Consider the following 21,341-nt stretch of genomic DNA (forward strand, 5'->3'; position numbering starts at 1 on the left):
TATTGTTGAAGTCCTTATGTTTGCCTATAATTTCCAACAATCAATTCCAACTTTACAGTATAGTTTTTCTCATTGTTGAAGGACGTACAGTTGCTTATAATTACTTATATCAACATCATTTGAACTTTGGAGAATGTTTGTCTCATTGGCAATCATATCACATCTCTTTAATTGTTAATAAATGTTATGTAAACCAGATACCATATATTAAATAAAATATTTTAATGAGAATGCATTATAAACAAATGATTTATATAATGAAAATATCACAGTATACCTTAACAAAAAAATAATAATGAAAAGAGACACATGTTGCTGACAGTATTGCTCTTTTTCTGAGAGAACCTTGGAAGTAAATAAATCACCAGTTTCTAAAATCAAACCTCTGAATCATTTAGATATTCAAGTAATAATAAACTATTCAACAGAATTCATTGAGAATCTTGTAATAAGTTAATATGATTATAATCAGTAAAAATATACAGTTTTGTTTCTCATGTCTTTCTGTTAAAGCGGACTACTAAAACAACATTTTTTTTCAAAAAAAACATCACCTTTTCGTTTCAGTTGTGAAAATTTGAAACACTATCAATGGAACACAAAAGTAAAATGATTGTTAATAAACTGTCAAATTTTTCATAACAACGACATCAGATCCTCTTGGATTTTTGCCTCTTGGCTGCCATGACGGCACATCATCCCCATAACTTGGTGCAAAGTAAGTATGGCGGCTTATTTGATGACTGAGTTCACAAAGTTTAGTGGCGCCATCTACAACATAAGCCTGTACATCTGTGTTCTCTTTGCTCAGTCTACCATTGTCTATCAAATTAGCAAAGGCCTAAAGAAAATAAAAACACATTATTAGATTTTATGAAAGGTCCCCACTGGTGGAAAAGGTAAGGAACATTATAGCTGTACACAAAATAAGAAAAAAAGTACTTTTTTCACACACGGTCCCTCCTCCAAGTTGCAATAATAAAAGAACTCAATAATTTCGTGAACTAGTTTTAAAGCACTTTCAAAATGATTGTTATATAGTTAGTTCTTATGTGGTGATTTCTCACCACGCACATATGTAAGCATAAAAAACATGATAATCTTATCACAAATTTTTATGCATTAAGAAAGCTGAAAACCTATTTTAGGTATACTTCAAGGATTGTTCTTTGTTCCTGTCTGCTTTTTATTTATTAATAATCTGACCAGTCATATTATCATAAGAACTATTTCACACTTTGTTAGTCATCTTAAACCTTATACCGTATAGCAAATTATTTTTGAGGGAATTAATTTTCACTTATTTTCACAGACATAACTAAATCAACATATCCCGCCAATTTAAAAGTGCACATGCAAAGGTATTGATTAATTTTTTAAATAAAAATAAAAAATAATAACTGTCAAAATATTTCTTAGTTTAGTTTAGTTTAAACATATTTATTTATAGTGGATTTGGGAAACAAGTTTTGCAACTTATATTAATCCCTTTCCACTCTGTCGGTGAAAGTGCTGCCTTGCAGCGGCATTAGCCTCCTCTTTTCGAAATCTACAAGGGTGTCTTTAACGTGCAAGAGATATGGCTCTCTCTAAACATGGGTCAGCCATTTATCATCCCCTCGGAAAGGACTATCAACGTTTATTCAAGACCATACTCGCAAATGGTGTCAAAGGAGAGCCAAAAATTAAGTCCCTGAAATTTTATTCCAAGGCAGGAATCACACCAGGCACATTTTTATTAGTAGTCTGATGCACTAACAACTACACGATGGCCTTCAAATATTTCTTATCCTTATTCAATAAAAATCGCGAAAATTTTTACACCTGCAAAAAAAAATGCTATATGGTAATACATTATTGGGTTTGTTCATTGAGTTTTGTTGGTTTTCAGCATCCTATATTAAGTATCATCTGTAATTGCCTGATAGCTTAGAAAAAGAGATAAAATATAAACTGTTTTCCCAAACAGCCAACAATTGTATCTCTGATACTGCTATGTTTTAGTTCTTGGCTAAGGTTACTTTCAAGTGAATATTAAATAAAAGATGATGACAAAAAAGCCCCACTCAAGTTATTACTCTAAAATCAAAGGTGACTCACTACCTGAATTCAAACTGTATGTTTGATTTGGTTCTAACTAATTAGCATTGTGAATATGTTAAATCATGGTTTAATGGTGAAATACTAGAATAGTAAATCTTGTCCTGGTGTATGATGTTATGGGGAAGGATTTAATGGCCATGATAGTAAAGGGCTAATATCAATGAGAAAATTTGTAATTTTCCATGTTATAACTTATACCTTTAAAACAATAAAAGAGGGACTAAAGATACCAAAGGGACAGTCAAACTCGTAAATCTAAAACAAACTGACAACGCCATGGCTAAAAATGAAAAAGACAAACAGAAAAACAATAGTACACATGACACAACATAGAAAACTAAAGAATAAACAACACGAACCCCACCAAAAACTAGGGGTGATTTCAGGTGCTCCGGAAGGGTAAGCAGATCCTGCTCCACATGCGGCACCCGTCGTGTTGCTTATGTGATTACAAATCCGGTAAATAGTCTAATTCGGTAGATCAAATTCATGAAAGGGAAGGGGATTGTAGTTACGACGTAAGGAACATATCCGATATCATTTGTGAAAAGGTTATTCTACATGTATAACAGTCAACAAACTGGTGATGGCGTCCGTAAAATTTACGAAGGGATGATTTCAACTTCACCATTTGGAACTCATGGTTTAATAGCTTCCTTGTGAGCAATAACCCTCTATCAAGAAAATCATGATAGGAAATGCAAGCACGGGAATATCGGATCAATTGGGAGATATATACCCCGTATGCAGGTGCTGCTGGAATGTTGCTACTTAGAAATGGAAAGTTCACAATTGGAAAGCCGAAATCATCTCTTTTGTCGTAAAGTTTTGTCTTCAACCGACCCTCATTGTCAATTTCTAGATGTAAGTCAAGATATGAAGCCCACTTAACTGTATCTGTAGTATCCTTTATCTCCAATTCGATGGGATAGATGCGATCCGCATAGTCACCAAATTTTGAATTGTTTAGTGAAAGAACGTCATCTATATAGCGGAAAGTAGAGTTAAAGGATATTGCTAACTTCTTATCTTTCTTCCTAAGAAGTTCCTGCATGAAGTCAGCCTCATAATAATAAAGTCAGCAAGTAGAGGGGCACAGTTTGTTCCCATTGGGATGCCGACAGTCTGTTGAAAAACATGTCCTCCGAACGTAACAAATATGTTGTCAATCAAGAAATCAAGCATTTTGTTAATATCGGTTTCAGAGAATTTTTTGTTTGAATCAGACTGATTCTTTACAAAGAATGATTTACCCCTCCCTAAGACAAGATACTTGTATCTACGTTGGCCATTCTTTTTTATGAAGCAAAGTAATACCAACTCTTTTAATTTGTCTTTTAGTTTGGAATGTGGAATACTTGTGTAAAGAGTAGAAAAGTCAAATGTTTTAATACTGTTACAAGATGAAAGAGAGTTAGATTGTATGTACTCTAAAAGATCTTTGGAATTTTTAAGTATCCACATCTGATTCACGCCACCTCTAGAATAGGCAGTTTCACAATAACTTTGAAGCCCGTCTTTTATTGCTGATAAAATGGATGTTAATAATTTAGAAAGGGGTTTCGTGGAGCACTTGGAAGACCCAGCAATATACCGTTGTTTGTAAGGACACTTATGTAGTTTAGGTATCCAGTACAGTGATGGAAGATCCAGTTCTTCATCTTTGGTTGAAATATCAAAGGAACAAAGAACAGACCTATGATTATCCAGGATTTCCTCTTTGGTAAGTGTCGTGAGGGTATATGTTGGGTTTCCAAGTGAATTGTCTATACCTAATTCGTTTATCAAGCAATTAATGTAATGACTTTTACAGATAAAAACGATGTTATTTGGGGCTTTGTCTGCGGGGACAACAACATATTCATCATGGAGGTCAGATAGGTGTTTAGCAACATTTGGATCTTTGAAGATTGACGTAGCATGGGCATTGATGGACCCATTCAGTTTCTTAATTCTGATTTGTATTAACGACCTCACTGCCTTAATCCATTCGGATAGAGTGTCTACGTCTTCCTTCTCGCGCTTAGCCCATTGCCTGGCATAATCCTCGACTGAATCCATCAAAATTTTAAAGTTGTGTTTCCAATTGATGGATTTAGGCTCACGATATTTCGGACCTTTCGATAACACGTTTCGTAGAGAAGTGTTATTAACAATGTTAAGGTCACCGGTAATAGCGTGGCCAGCAGGATTATATGTGAATTGGGAACTACCACAAGTGCAATCAGGAGGTTTAGACTTGAAGTCGTCAATATCGAGATACTGAAAAACAAGTTTGTAATTGAAAATTTTAGTTGCAATAGGTTTGGTATAGGTATAAGAAATTATTGGTACAGACTGGTCTTTGAAATAAGGAGGTATTTTCGATTGAACTAATTTATGATGAAGGATATTGCCTAGGTTGACGCCATGGAGACCTTTGTTGGCAAAGGAAAGATTTAGAAAAGATCTTTTCTCTTTTTCATCTTTTCCAATGCGAACTGGCTTGAAAAGTCTGTGACTAGCAATATCCGAAATGATAGCTTGTAGTTTGTATTGGTTTGAATGAGGGTTTGTAACAGTGGATTCCAAACATAAATTGAACAGAGAATGAAGTTTTGAAAGGGGTAATGAATAAAGTTTCGTGCGAATGTGATGAATACCTAACGGTTTTTGTATGCATGGCAGCAAGTCATTAATAGAGACATCATGCAGAGAGGGTCATGTATAATGACGATGGCCATGACTACTTCTACATCGAGGAGTCGAGTTGAAAATATTCATCACATTCACCGAGTTATACGAAGGACTAGATAGAATACCTATACCATCAATTTTGTCATTGCAGCCATACGGTGTTGCAGTTTCCAATTGTCTAATCCAGTAGTCTTCTTTTTGTCTACGGAGAGTCGTTGAAAGATTAGGATTGTTCGAGCTATGGTATATTTTTTCAATAATTCGAACTGTCATAGAAACGATGGAATGATCGGGCTGATTGAAATGCTGGTATAGAATGTCGTTAGCATTGAGGTTAATGTCTGATCTATGACAGCACATACGTTTGTTTAGCCTTCCTTTCGTTTCACCGACTTATACCAAGCCGCAAAGGTTGCGCTCTAATCCGTAGACGACATTTATCGATTTACAATTCAGATCATCGTAACTTCTGGTAAAATATGACTTCTTGGTCAAATTGCTAGTGAATTCAGCATCTGTAATTAAAATAGCACAAGTTTTGCAGCCTTTGGTCTCAAATTTTGAAATGCGACAGTGTTGTACTGTGTCATCAAAAACCAAAATGTCTTTTAGGAGAACTGAACAAGGCTGTATATGTGTAATATTGCTGTTGTCACTGTAAGTGACTCACTGCCAAAAGGAGTTAGTTTTGTATTCAACCCAATTATAAAGGCTAATGTTACAAGATAAAAGATGTTTTAAGGTTGTGTGAGAAAGTTAAATAGAACTATTACTGCCATAGTTTTTTTTTCTAAAACGTAGATTTTTAAAATCCAAATCATAAAACTACAGACAGAATAAGAGATTTTGGTGAAATTTGACAAAATCGGCTGGATTTCAGCCAAATTTAGAACTAAATATTCAAGCTAGACAAGAAACATGTTATTATAAAATAACATGTTCAAAGATATTTTTTGTTAACGTAAGCCCTCTATGTTACCAGTCCAAAAACCAATGGAAATCGACCTATTTTTATTGACCATGATTTTTTGTAGAAAATTAAAATGAGTACCATTTGTGACATCATGAATAAAACACAGGAACGTTTATTTTCAACAAAAAGGCTAATACTTCCTACCTAGTCATTGTATTAGCCAGTGTAATATTGGTTAATAAATCCAAATAGAAATTTTAAATAAAAAGGTGGGCCATTTTTTGGCTTTATCGAACCTAATCCTTAAAAATTTGTCAGCGAATTTTAGGTTTTTGACATTGTGCAAGAGTTTCATGAATTTCATGAGACAAATTTGGTCATAGTGCTGAAATGAAAGTGAGACAGATTTAAGTCATAGTGCTGAAATGAAAGTGAGACAGATTTAAGTCATAGTGCTGAAATGAAAGTGAGACAGATTTAAGTCATAGTGCCGAAATGAAAGTGAGACAGATTTTAGTCATAGTGCTGAAATGAAAGTGAGACAGATTTAAGCCATAGTGCTGAAATGAAAGTGAGACAGATTTAAGCCATAGTGCTGAAATGAAAGTGAGACAGATTTAAGTCATAGTGCTGAAATGAAAGTGAGACAGATTTAAGTCATAGTGCTGAAATGAAAGTGAGACAGGTGGGTTGAAGGACAGATGGACATTCATCTCTTGCAAATCAAAGTCTTCTTGCACTTAACTTTTTTCTACTGAATAGTCATGATCTGTCAACATAAATTAAAATGAATAGACTTATAGAATTATTGAAAATGACTGTCTTCATTGTATAAACTTACGATTGCTGCTGGTTCCTCTAGCTTATTTCCCCAAATATAGATATTAGTTAATGTTGTGTTGGTCTTCATTGCATCAGCCAGGGCACACAGTCCTTTACTTCCAATGTTGTTACTGGTCACAACTAAACTGTAAATATATGAAAGAAAAAAGTTGACTTTTGTTTTATATATGGTGAGTAAATTTTCTTTTCTATGAAATGTACATGAACAGCCTTTTATAGATGCTATGCAGTATAGGCTTTGCTCATTGTTGAAGACTGTACTATAATAGTTGTTGATTTCTGATTCATTTGGTCTCTTGCGGAGAGTTGTCTTATTAGCAATCATACAACATCTTCTTTTTTATATGTATAAGAAATGAAAGCAAAAAAGAAAATGAAGTTCAAAATCTTAAACCAAAAGTGTAACGGTTAACATGTTTTGTTAAGAACCAAAAAAAAACAATAGTTAAAGACAACACTCTGTCTAAAAAGAACAAAAGATCATACATTTTTAAGTATTTCACTTTTTTCATACTATACTTTGTTGTGAAACTAGCTCTGATCTGTTTGATTATTGTGATCATCTATAACTGAGGATAGAATTGGAAGATGTTTATCATGGTCATTGGATTCCACTTTTGGTAAAATTTTTTGTCCTTTTTTTTTTTTAAATTTCTCTTATTTTATTTTTAAATCTGACTTACGTTTTAAGGTTGGTGTTCAGAGAAGCAAGAGCATTGGCTATATGTATGGCTCCATCATCTTCCAATCTGTTATACCCCAAGTCTAACACTTCAATAGCAGTATTCTTCTCTAATACTTTTGACAATTCATTAATTCCATCTCTTGTTATTCTATTGCTATAACAAAATCATTAATATCATTAATATAATATATGTAGGATTGGTTGAGATAAAGGCAAGTTTGGGCAAAGATTATATATAAGTTTAATGACATTTGCTTGGTTTAGTTCATAATAAGTATTTGTTCTCAATACAATACTGTAAACCAACTAGTTTAATTTAGTGAGCGATTTATTTTCACGACTTTAGTAAGAAGAACAAGAATGTCATTTTATGTCCCCAGTACATGGATGCCCCACTCACACTTTCATTTTCTATGTTCAGTGGACCATGAAATTGTGGTTAAAATTAGAAAGATCCTATCATAGCAAACATGTGAAATGAGTTTCAAGTTGATTAGACTTCAACTTCATCAAATCTACCTCGACCAAAACCTTTAACCTGAAGCAGGACAGACGAACTAACAGACAGACGCACAGACCAGAAAACATAATGCTGCTATCGTAGGTGGGGCATACAAATAATGAGAATATACATTGCAGTGAAAATTTAAAACTTGTATCTTTCATTGTGTAAGTAACATTTGAAAATTGTTGAATTAAATCGCCTGGAATTTGTCTAGAAAGAATTAAACATGAAATAAAGTATCCCTAAAAATAATTAGGTTTACAGTAATCAGTGCCGTAACTAACCTCTTTAAATAGTGAGGCAAAATCCATTTTTTGCGAGGGGTCTGGGGGCCGCTCAAGGCCCCCAGTAGCTCTGAGAAAAATTTCTAGACACCTCTCTTTCACAGTCAGAAGCAGTCCTTTAAAAATATGTTGTAATTCAAAAAGGAAAAAACAAAAATGTGTCCATAGTAGACAGATGCCCCAATCACACTATAATTTTTAATGTTCAGTGGACCATCAAATTGGGATATAAACTCTTATTTGGCATTAAAGTTAGAAAGATCAAATCAGAGGGCAGATGTGTACTACGTTTCAAGTTTTACTCACTTCAAATTTATCAAAAACTACCTTGACCAAAAACTAAAGTGGGACAGGCACAGAACATAACAAACAGATGAAAGAACAGAGAAATGCATGGATGCACAGACCAGAAAACATAATGTCCCTCTACTATGGCAGGTGGGGCATAAAAATGTTTTTGTCTGAGGTCAGATTGTTATAATACCATAGTTAACCTTTAAACATTTTAATTATACATACCAACTAAGATCCAAATATGTTAGAGTATCATTATGCATCAGGTTTTCTGCAAGTCTAGTCATTCCAAAGTCCCTCATATCATACTTCTGGAAATGAACCTCTTTTAATGTTGTATTAACCTAAAAATAGTTTAAAAAGTTCAGTTTAACTTTTTTCTAGCTCTATGCATTCAGCAACACAAATCTGTACACATTACATGTTAAAACATGGACTCAGACAGTATTAATTTATCATATTGTACATTTTTGTTTCTAAAAGCATAGTACATTTTACTTGAATCTATCATATTACCAAATTTGAAAAAAAATATTTGAAGTCCCTTCCTACCAAATACAACATGAAAATATTTGTTTGTCACAACAACTTTTTAAATTAAAATATAACATTTCACCTTCAGCATTTCAGCAAAATGAACAGTGGTTTCTTCTTGATGTGAGAATAGAATAGGTCTGTTGATGTTCAGTGCCTTCAGAGTTTTGTTGTTATATAGTACTGTAGATATAGCAATGATGCTCTCAATGGTCTGAAATAAAATAAAAAATCACGTGTTCCCAGATCTTATAGATTTTTTTTCAAAACATATCATTTTACTGTAAAATGAAGTAACAGCTCCTCGTGAAGTTCTGATTTTTTGCTAGCTGCAATCCATTGAGGTATTGAATTTTGTCATGTGTGAAGAAAAAAATATCTGCCCTTCAATTCAAAAATTTGGAAAGAAGTACTTCAAATTTGAGAAAAACTGTGTACCTCCAATGTACTATTTTTGTTTCTCTCCAAAAAAAAGATTTTGTCTACAATGTAAATTATTCCATCGATTGATGAATGCTCAATGTCTAGTGGCAAATACTGTGAAAAATTTGTTATGTTTTTGCAAGTTTCAGCAATACCCCATGTTTTTCAGTTTTATAAAATGTACTTTATAACAACATGTTGTAGCATTCACAAACATGTTCAATTCTATTACTATTTTGTTTATTGTTTTGTCATAAATAAGGCTGTTATATATATAAGTTTTCTTGTTCTAATTGTTACCATTTTGTCATGTTTTGGCTAAGTATATAGCTCACTATATCAATTAGTCATTAGTGGTTTTGCTCACTTTTGAAATCCATACAGTGGCCTATAACTTCTTACATGAACTTCATTTGGACTTTAGTGGATATTTGTCTCATTAGCATTCATACCAAGTCTTCTTATTTCAAATCAACTCATAAGTGTCACCAACACATATATTTCCTCTAGGTTTATGGTGGAAAAACATACGAAATCTGACATTTAATACAATATATAAACATCACATAAAGTATCTCTTTCAGTAAATATTTCAAGCAAAGCTTACTAAATCTGTGTCTGCAACATCTAGTGCCTCTAGTGTAGTATTGACTTGGAGAGCTTGGGCAAACCACATTCCTCCCTTGTTTCCCATTTTATTTCCTGTCATTCTTAGTGTTTTCAAGGATTCATTTTTCTGCAATAAAAAGTTTAAGTCAAATTTAATTATCTAGATTCAGCCATAATTCATTACATCATATATTCAAAAATGGTTGCTATATTGATGAGAAATATTAAAACCAATCTTTAAGTTAGAAAAAGTTTTTTTACATGCATTTGAATAGCATGAATATGAAAAGTTTACAATTTGTTCAAAGATAAAACAAACAGAACTGAAATGTGTACTTTGACTTAGAATAGGATACTATGAGTTACTTTTTCTATCAAGAGTATTTTTCTAATTTACTTTCTCAATAATTCTTATCTTTTTTTTTTATGTATTTTCAAAGAACACAAGTAGCATATGTATGTAGTTTTTGCTACAAAATTTAGTAGTTTTGGTGCAAGAAAAAATAGTACAAGTACCACTAGTCAGATTTACTTTTTTGTTTTTACTTATTCAATACTCAGTGTTATATAAACAAAGTTCTACAATACAAAATATATTCTGTTTCCTATATTTATAATTACCAATAATGCCTTTGCTATATGTTCAGCTCCTACTGCTCCAATCTCATTACACATTAAATTCAGGTCTGTTAGCTTTGTTGTTTCCTGAAAATTGATAAAAAATAAAAGAGTTATCTCCCTATAATTGTCTTTCATGAAAATATATATAATTATCTCCCCTTTATTGTTGAATTATAAATTCTTAATCAATCAAATGCAAAATTTTCTGAATTATTCATATATAGATTTTGAAATGTCAAGATTTCAAGTAGTGTACTGTACCCATATTTCTTTACATAGTCACCATGTGTATCAAGTTTCTAAAATATCTTTTATGTCTTGAAAGAAATATTTGTATCCATATAACAAAAACAAAAAAAAGGAAAAATTTTGCATTACCTTTTGAATACTATGACTTTTTAATTATTTAGACATATTAAGACTAATTAAGTAGATGTTGATAATATTGACTTGACATGCTTAAAATTCTATCAGATTACTATTGGAGCAGTTATGAGTCTTTGAAGCATACTCATAAAGGTTCTTTTGGTGAAATAATTTTCATATTGGTCAAAATTGTCTTTGCTTCGACCAGCTTTGGAGGAGATATAATCAAAGAATTGATATAAATCAGCACAGAAGTTAACATCCTAGATCATCTATCCCCAAGCATAATGTCAGGCATTTTCATTACTAAAAAACCAATAAATGTATTCTAATCTGAGGAACAATTCGACATTTTAACAAAAAAAATTAACTTATGATACTGACAATCCACCTCAAAGTAGTATAAATAGAACCATACCAATAGTAAGCAAATACATATACAAAAGAGGTGCTGACTGATTGCCAATGAGACAGTTCTCCACAAGAGACCAAATCGACACAGAAATTAACAACTGCAGGTCACCGTACGGCCATAAACAATGAGCAAAGCCAATACAGCATAATCAGCTATAAAAGGCCCAGAAATGACAATGTAAAATAATTCAAACAAGAAAACTAATGGCCTTATTTTTACTAAAAAAATAAACAAAAAACTAATATGTAACACATAAACAAACAACAACCGCTGAATTACAGGTTCCTTATATCATGTTCTCAAAACTAGATATCATCTCCCCTTAAGAAAAAAAAACACATGAAAAAAGAACCTATTATGTGTTGCTCTCCTAGCTACAAAATTATCCAAAATCAAAGTTGTAGAACAAATTCTATCATTATCATTTGGTAACTAATGTAATTACTGTCTCCTCCATGCCCGTCTTGAACATAAATTATTTTTTATAAATAACACTCCTAATGCTCAGATTGGTTGTCATCGTGCAACACAGTTTATAACACCATATAGGGAAAACATAGAACTACTTTTGTCATAAGACACTGTATACTATCCACACTCATCTGTGTCCACACTTGTATGTCTTGAAAGAAATACATAATATTTACAAGAAGGAATCTCCATGTTTTTAAAAATCTGTCCTTCTTATTGTATTACTAAATATTCATGAATAGTTATCAAAGCATCTAAGATTGTTTTTGCAAAGAGAGCATAAATGTGAGTCAGCCTATAAAAATACTTTGGTAAATCTCATAGACTCAGACATAATCATAGTGTAAACATTTTTTGGGGGAATTTATTTAATAGAGTTTCACAAATAAAAAAAATAGCATGTAAATATATTGTTTTAGTCTTTTTTCTTTTTTAGCCATGGTGTTGTCAGTTTATTATTGACCTAAGAGTTTGTTTCTCTTTTTTTTCCATGACATATTGTGGATTTATTACATGTTCATGTATAACTGATCTAACATTTGATACTGTTTTTTGTGGATTTTGTTGTTTTGTAAACCATGAATTAAAATTTTAAAAATTTTCTATAGACCAGTTATACATGTATGTATACATTATATACATAAAGCCCAGGTGGTCGTGTGGTCTAGAGGGACGGCTGCAGTGCAGGCGATTTGGTGTCACGATATCACAGCCGCATGGGTTCGAACAAGAAGGGAAGAACAAAAATTTTGCGAAAGCAAATTTACAGATCTAACATTGTTGGGTCGATGTTTAGAAGAGTTTTATATACATTATATACATATATATATATACCTAGTTCAGGTTTGCATGTAGACTTAGGCTATGGAAAAACATGAAAATCCCTAAAATTTTCTCGTTTAGGAATTCAGTTAATCTTTCGGATGTCTTACCTCAATGAGTTTAGCAATAAACTTTGCTCCTTCATCTGTGATAAGATTATAGCGAAGATCTAGACTGGTCACATAGCTGTTGTTTTGCAGAGTTTTGTACAATGCTTCACAGTCTGGGTCCTCTATACGTTTATCTGTCAACAAGTTATTGTTTCCAGCCAAATACAAGTGCATCTGGTCTTTGAAATCACTGAAATTATCATAGTAAATCAAAACATTAGTTGGTTTTTCCATCAATGAAAGTGGAAATACATTCAGATGTAATACAAGTACTAAAATAGTTTGAACAGATATATTTTATGGTATAATCATACTCATTTTACTGAAATATCATTGGTTTAATTTATTCATTCAAATTGCATGATCTTACAAATATTTTTAGAATTATAAATCAGCAACTTTTTAATAAATTAAAGGCAATAAAAATATTTGAATCATAACATACCTTAATATTTTAAATTCACAATTATGAAATTTTCATATAAAATGTATATTTAAAAAATTAAACTATCAAATACATGAAATTTGTAAATTTATCCTTTTTGTTGATGAACTTTTAATTCAGATTACTTAAAGGGAATAATAACGAATGATTCAATCAAAGTATAAAAACAATTCAGGTTTTTTTTCCAAACCTTTATAAATTTATTTTGAACTGTTAAAAAGCAAACATGCTATTTGTGAATTTTGCAATCTTTTTCAAATATATGGTATATATTTATTATAAGATTCTAAATTTCTGAGGCTGAAAATTAATTGTGTTACAGAAAAGCATTTGTTAATTATGGATTTATATATCATGTCTTCTGTATTGGATCACATAAACCTTTCACCACACGACCTCAGCCTGCAAACCATTGTTAAGAGTTAAATAACAATTACATGTTAAAAGGGAATTAAATCTTACCGAGGAAATATTGGAATGAAAATTATTTTATCTTCACTTCATATGTAACAGTTACCACTTAAACTGTACGTGCACTGTTTTGACAATATTTAAAACACAATTTTAAAAAAGAACAAAAAGTTAACAATTACTATATATATATATATAGTTGCATATCAAAATTAAGGAAGGTGTGGTATTAATTGCCAATGAGACAAATATCCACCAGGTTCCAAGTTTTTAAAATATGATGTTTTTTTTATTATAATTATAAATTATTTTGAATATCATTCTTTTAATAACTATTTTTGATATCAAAATAAGTTTGACTTATAAAAAAAAAAAAAAAAAGAGATAAAAACTTATTTCCATGTTAAAAATAGTGCAAAGTACCTTTCAAGTGACAGGGTTTGAAAATGTCAATCTGGAAATTCTTAAAAATCAAATTGTATGTGCTGTGAACAAATTGCATTATCATGGGAAGTACAAAACCATGTGACTGTCATGTGATCTCACCTGTCAGTACTTATACTTTTTCTACCTGAACCAACTCTACCACCACTAATAAAATATTTCATAATGTCAGTAAAAAAATCGAAATTCATATAAAATACTTTATTAACCACCAGAGTAACACATCCATGTAGTATATTTTTAATTCCTCAGCAATCATAACAGAATGAGTGTTTTCTTATATTATATACATGTATACATATGATTGTGTTCTCAGGTAAAATGAAGCCTTGAAAAAGATGTCAAACATTATATGTAAGGACAGTTATGGTAAATGCAACTTCATAAAAAAATATCCTTGATCTATATTACAAGTTGCTTCTGTCAAACAAACTTAAGAATAAATATGTACATTGGGAATTGCTTATTAATTGAAAGTTGCTTGGCCTTGACATGGCGACTACAAGGCCTTGAAATAGCTGTCAAACAGTTATATACAGATACAGTAAAGAAACTATGCAGGAAACAAATAATGGATTTATGATCATTCATCATAGTTATTCCTATCAATCTAACTTAAGCACAAAATCTAACATTGAAAATTGCTTATTAATTGAAAGTTGCTGGGGGTTGACCTTGGTGACATGATTGATGACCTCAAAATAGCTGTAAAACTGTTACATTTATGTACTGATAATGATGCAGTAAAGCCAGTATTACACAACATTTCAATGATCTATTACAATTCAGAAGTGAGCAAGGAAGTAGCCCTCAGGAAGCATTACCTATGTGGCGCAGGACAAACATGTACAAAAAATATTGCAAGGCATTCCTATGGGTCCCCCTCCACATTTTTCACACATGATAGAATCCTGTAGGGATTTTACATTGTATGTGTCAATGAGGAAATAATCACATATCATTTATAGAACACCCATGCATACTCTTCACTCTGAGTCACCAAATGAAGTCTCTAAGATTAAAACTGAAACAAAGTTTAGTGCATGCATGTAATAGTGCTAAGATGAGTAAATATAACTCTTGCAAATAACATACTCAGATAAGTAATAATATAATGCTGGTAAAATCATACGTTTTCCAAAATTTAATTTACATATTTAGGCATAAGTTTACGGCATAAAATTGTTACTACACTCCTCTTAAAAATACCATTGAAATGGAATAAATCCATTTGAAATCATTATAATGACCTTAAAGCTTAGATATACATATATAGATATATAATAATTTCTTAAAGCTATTTGAAATGGCTTGATGGATGATTTAAGGATGATGTGTGCACTCATTTGTTTCAAAATTACAAGCCATTTGAATGACTGTTCTTGTTTTTAAGATATAAGCCATTGAAAATTTTGCGGGAAATTATTGTCTCTAAATTTTTCATACATTTAAATTAACACCTTTTTCTTTCAAAAGGTATGAAAAAAATAATATGTATATTATAAGATTAGCAAATATGTGATAAACCAGCATATTCATAACCTATTTATGTACATGCACATGCATTTTACTGTTGATATTATGTACATGCTGCTACCTTTAAACTGCTTGTCAAATGACAAAGTTCAATACCAAGTTAGAAGAAGTCGGACAAATGGTTGTCCTTGTTAGGAGTAAAGATAATATAACAGAGTAACACTCAAACAATAGGAGATTGGTTATGGTGTTAAAAACTGTGAAATGTGAGAATTGTTAATTCAAAAACAGACTGATTGTTAATATTAATGACTGGTGTTTCAAATTTCTCCTGATATCACAATTAATGGATCTTTGAAGTTTTTTGCTGGTGGACTGTTATACCCTGATGGTGTCACCAGCCAAGTACAAAAATGCATGTAGCTATAACTTTAGAATTGGCATGAAAAAAAAAATTATAAATTATTTAAATTTAAAGACTACATTGTATATTTCCCTCGTGCAAAGCTTTGATTCCTAATTAGTGTTCAGCTTTGGCTATACTATTTGTCCTATTTAGTATATTTTATAGCTCTTTAAATTTTTTAGCCTTGATTTTTCAAATAGTGAGGCCTCAAGCATCACTGAAGAGACATTTATTATGATCAGCTGGTGCAGAAAATTGGTACATGTACATTAATTTGTCATCAATGAATTACTTCAGATTCAATTAAACAAGAGCCTGAGGTAGGCAAGAAAGTTTAAAACTGGTATTAAATTCATACATGATTTGAAAAATTTGGTTCCAGGTTGGGTTTTTTTAATTTTAGCCATCGTAATTTTTTTTTTATCAATTTCTAATTAATGCATGCAACTATGAATTACTCTAAATAAGAGTAAAAAAAGGAATAAATCAGGAGATTTTCAAAACACCAGCAATCAGTCCGTAGTTATAAATAGAAGTGAATGGTGTTTGTGGAAACCACACTTCTATACTTACCCAGTTTTCTTTCGTCTGTAGTGCCGTGATAATTGTGAATTTGTTAGTTAATGTCATAAAAAATGTGGACACACAATAATGTTTTAACACAAATAATAATATGTTCATCTATTATTGAAGGTTATGATAAATAAAAGTACAAAAATAAAATTGATGTGTGCACTAGTTTATTATTTTTTTATATAATTTCTACAAACACTGTGAATATATATATGTGTATCTATTATTGCTTAAAACTGAAATTCAATAAGTTATAAAAAAAAAAGGGGAGGGAAGCATGCATTAGTTAATACATTTGTTAATCATTCCTGCTGCATAATAAACCTTTTAAATTTGAATGAGGGTGATTCCAGATATATATATATATTTTCTTAATCTGCAAAAATTTTGTTTTCGTTAACATAGATGTTTTAAAATATAGGCTTCAGAAAGACCTTCATGTACCAAGGTTGTTTCATCCAGATGTGTGTTGTAAATTCAACCATTTTATAGTTTTTATATATTCAAAAGAACTCTTTTGTACAGCAGTTTTTTTTATTATATAGACCTGAATAATATCATCTCCCCACAGGGTCTCTATCAAAAGCTTTAATGATGAAGAATATAGGCACCATATCATTTTTCCTAAATATTCATGAGCAATAAAATGTTACCCCTTGCATGTATAAAACTTAAAAACCAATACATGTATACGCTTGGAGATTTTTCTGACCATCAATTGCTGAAAATTAATAGTATAAATAATAGTCTGCTTTGTTAAATTTTTAAGAATTTAGTTGTATCATGTTTTTGTGTAATACTACTTATAAAAGCAAGAATACATAGTTTTTCTTCTAAAAGCAGTTTCATTCTTTTTATGATATATAGCACTTGTCAATTAGTCACAACTTGATGAATTTTTAATTCAATAAATGTATGAGTTATTTCCCTTCTTACGATACAGAACACATAAGGGGGTTCAGTTTAAAACAAACACTTGATAAGGAATCTCATTATCATTTCTGAGGGATGGTAATTTTCTATTATGTAGCAGATTGATATGGGTTAAACTTTAAAAGAAAATATCACAAAGATCATATAAATCAGTGCTCAAGGTAGAATTAGAAATTGAAAGGAGTAGGCATTGTTATGTTTCCCCCCTCCCCCCTCCCCCTCCCCCATATGTTTATTGCAATTGTGCATCCTACCGGCTTTAAATCAAATAAATAAACACCAAAACAGTCCTATCAGAAACTCTGAAGACCGACCAAACAAACTGCTAATCCTTTGATGTTTATGATAGTATACCAGTATCCTAAGGAAAGGGGAATAACTCATATAAACTTTGAGAAAATTCACCAAGGAAAGGGGAATAACTCATTTAAACTTTTAGTAAATTCACCAAGGAAAGGGGAATAACTCATATAAACTCTTAGAAAATTCACTACATTTATGAAATGGGTAATTAAAACTGTTATGTATCATGTTTATTTTTTGTTTAAAAGTGAATGTTATTGAAAGAGAGAATATATATTATCAATACATACAATACAGTGTCTTCTTTTTCCCTTTCAAACATTTTCAAAATGTAAGGATGTGGTTGTCTGCTCAATTCTGTACACACTGCATCATATCTGTAAGCTGTTGAATGGATGTCTGACATCTTTGATGTTACCCTGGAACAAGATGGAAAAATAAGGACTATTCCATTAAAATGAATGTGGGAGGGTAGAAAGGTTGTTTTATTATTGAATCTCAGGGTCATGGATGTTTTTTCAGTATGTGTATATCACCATTAAGCAAAATAAAATTATCTAAAAAAATGGGTCTTGGTTGTTTGGATATTTTGAAAGTCTTTTCCTACCACCCCTCATACATTATAATGGAATAGCATACCTGTCAACAATCAAAAGCTTGTTAATGTGCAATGAATTAATAATTAACAAAATTTTAAATTACTTAACAAATGTCATGAATGTCCTATCTAGTGAACATGTTTTGGAAACTTTTATTTAAATTATAAGAAAACTGTCCCCTAAATACTGAAATTCAGCTTGAAAAACTTTGTAAGCCTTAAGACCTGAGATTTCATTCTGCAATGCAGGTTATGACCTGCATTTTCATCGTCACAGGTTGACAGGTATGGAATAGCCCTACATGTACATGTACCTAATATTGAAGAAAAAATATGGGAGACAGAACAAGATGGGAAAATATATGGTTTCATAAATTTCAAGAGTGATACATGTATACATTGTACATGTATATATATTATTTAAATATCTGAATAACTTTATTCAACTTCAATGCCCCCTTAATAGTTATGTTGAAATAGGGCAAACGTACACATAATTTAAAGTTAGTCCAAATAATAATGACGTCTTGGAAGGTTTTGTTTTTTTAAATGCTTTGAAGCCTTCCTTCCTATGACGTAAGGTATAAAAGAAAAATATAATAGCCTTGGCTTTCAAGATGTCATAATTATTTGGACTAACAAGAAACGTAAAGTTTTAAAGACCGTTTTTCATGTCCTCATCATAATGACCCTCTGATCGTGTTATAACTGAAGTATAAATAATGTATGGATGCTTCTACTTCTACCGAATCCATGTCAACTGGCCCCACTCATGACAAATAGATAAACCACTTATAAAAAAGATGCAATCCCGTTGTATATCTTTGTCCCTGCCCACCTCAATACCTTTGAAAACCTAAGTGAAGTGCTATTATTAAAACTCAAATTGCTGTTAAAAACTCTGTTTTTGCAATAAAGTTATATATTATGTGTGAATATGATACAATAAACAGGTTTCTTTTCAATTGTTATACAAATAACTAAGCTTACAAGTATAAAGTTATTCTCAAACAATGATACGAAAATATATTTGCAATTATATTTTAAGAATGTTAAAAAAGTTTAATAAATTTCTTGTTTTTTTTTTTTTATTCTGTGTAGATTACAAAAATCAAAGCAAGTTTTCATTTAGTGCGGTTAGTAAGTTCGTAGAACTGAACATTGTATATATAGAGGTAGATTTTTCCTTTTATTCAATAAGTGGGGCAAGTTGACAGGGGAAAACATATCTGGATTTAACCCTTTTCACAAGTGAGGGGATTGGTTAAAAAGTGGGGTGAGTTGGTTAACCAGGTTGGGGGGATTTTTAAATTTTTTTTGATAGTGGGGCGAGTGTGAAAAAGTAGGGCGATTTGTCCTGCTTCCCTTCTACCAGTTAGTGACCACTGTCATCATGTTGACTATTCTGTCACTTTTGAGTGTGCGCAAAAATAATGTTGAATAAATGTCAAACAAAAACAAAAAGGTGCTATACAAATACATGAATATTTAATAGTGGGGATTAAAAACAAGGGCTTTTGATTTATTTGTTTGTCAGGAGCCTCTTGAACGATTCAAGGCTGCTGACAGATGTAACTGAGGACGGTAAGGCATTAAGATGTAATAGATGATGAGGTTATTGATGAGGAAACCCCAAACAAGAACATTATTCATTAGTTTAAGGAAAGGAATCGTGAAAATTTCGTAACTCAGCTGGTCAAAGCAGGCGAGGGTATCAACTAATTTACTAATCAACTGCAGAGTTCACATCAGGTAATTTTGACGGAATAAGTTATAAACGCCAAAGCTGTTTTTTAGTGTGTTAGAAATGATCTTATTACTGTACAATCTTATTCAGAAACTCTAAAATTCAGGTTCCCCGCCAGCGTTTGTTGCTACAACAGTTTTTTCTCGTGAATTCTCGGAGCAGGTGATTGCTAACAAGGGCGATAATCGAAGAATAATGTCTATCAAAATACTCAAAGACCAACTAAAGAGTGTATAAAGCATGAACGGACTAAAACATATTTTTCTTTGAGAAATTTTCTCGTAGTCTGCTCGTCGCAGATTCGTTCTCTTTTCCAATAAGTAATTTGGATTTTATAAAGGAGAATAATTAAATGACAAGTTGGGAAAAGTCATTAGAGGCAAATCTCTGTTAGTTTACGGAAAATAACTTCATATTATGGAATGGAAACGACCCGGCCGTGCACTTGGTGGGAACAGCATGTTTAGCAGACCTTAGCATGTTTAGATAATATCCTTCCTTTGTCGTTTTTGCTCGTCTTATGATAGCATGCACGGCACAAGCGATGACATCTAGACCGTGTGAATCATATGTATCTATGCATATTTAGTGTATGTTGCTCCAAATAAAGGAGGTATACATACAGGGGGGGGGGGGGGGGGGGGGTATACGTTTAGAAAAAGTATAACGGGAAAAATAAGATCAGAGGAAAATGGTATAACCAAAAAAAAATAGAGGGAAATGGTCTAGTTTTTTGCCGGACAATTGTTGATTAATTAACTAGTCAAGTGCATTTATATGTTAAAAAATACACAATCGTGTGTTCATTGAATTAACTGCATTGGTAGGGGCAGAGACATATAATAGTATTATATGTCTCTGGTAGGGGTTTATGTTTGGAGTTGATGAGGAATATACGAGTAATTGTTTTTATTTGAAATTTTTCGAATAATTGTTTTTTCTCGTCTGATTTTTTTTAAATGAATAAAAAATATCTATAATATAAAAACAAATATGGTTTAATTACGACATATAGATAAAACTGCCATTCAGTCGATTTTAAAATACATGCTATAAAAGAGATTTACATAAAAATATTTATCAAATTCAGTGAACAAAAAGTCGACCTTACGACCCCGAATATACTTTTGTAAGAACATTTAAATTACATTAATTCCGAATTCCATCTAAAATAAATTGTAAAAAAAAAATGGTGATACTTAGGCTATTTTCAAAAAATGTTGACTGAACTGGTTCTCTGCAGACTGTAGTTTACTCGCACATTCATCAAGTACGTAGTCTACAGCTAACAAAATCAAAATTATATCTTTTAATTTGCTTGAACTTATTTC

At 31.5% G+C, this 21,341-nt stretch overlaps 1 protein-coding gene across 6 annotated transcripts; it reads right to left on the bottom strand.

The window, feature by feature from the left end:
- Positions 1–207: 207 nt before the first annotated feature.
- Positions 208–20,201, bottom strand: LOC134693788 (leucine-rich repeat-containing protein 34-like). Of its 6 annotated transcripts, none has more exons than XM_063554697.1 (12): positions 20,084–20,201; positions 17,956–18,084; positions 16,430–16,444; positions 14,077–14,121; positions 12,675–12,864; positions 10,491–10,574; positions 9,868–9,996; positions 8,920–9,051; positions 8,529–8,647; positions 7,219–7,374; positions 6,534–6,660; positions 208–841 (listed from the first exon to the last, which is right to left on the bottom strand). In XM_063554697.1, the coding sequence occupies exons 2-12, from the start codon at positions 18,069–18,071 to the stop codon at positions 617–619; spliced, it is 1,338 nt and encodes a 445-aa protein (XP_063410767.1). In that variant the 5' UTR covers positions 18,072–18,084; positions 20,084–20,201; the 3' UTR covers positions 208–616. The 6 variants fall into 6 exon arrangements, with proteins under 6 accessions (XP_063410767.1, XP_063410766.1, XP_063410768.1 ...); XM_063554696.1 differs by having other exon boundaries at positions 20,089–20,195; XM_063554698.1 differs by lacking the exon at positions 16,430–16,444 and having other exon boundaries at positions 20,089–20,195.
- Positions 20,202–21,341: the final 1,140 nt, after the last annotated feature.

This window comes from Mytilus trossulus, chromosome 12, assembly GCF_036588685.1.
Source record: "Mytilus trossulus isolate FHL-02 chromosome 12, PNRI_Mtr1.1.1.hap1, whole genome shotgun sequence".
Classification (NCBI taxonomy): Eukaryota; Metazoa; Mollusca; class Bivalvia; order Mytilida; family Mytilidae; genus Mytilus; species Mytilus trossulus.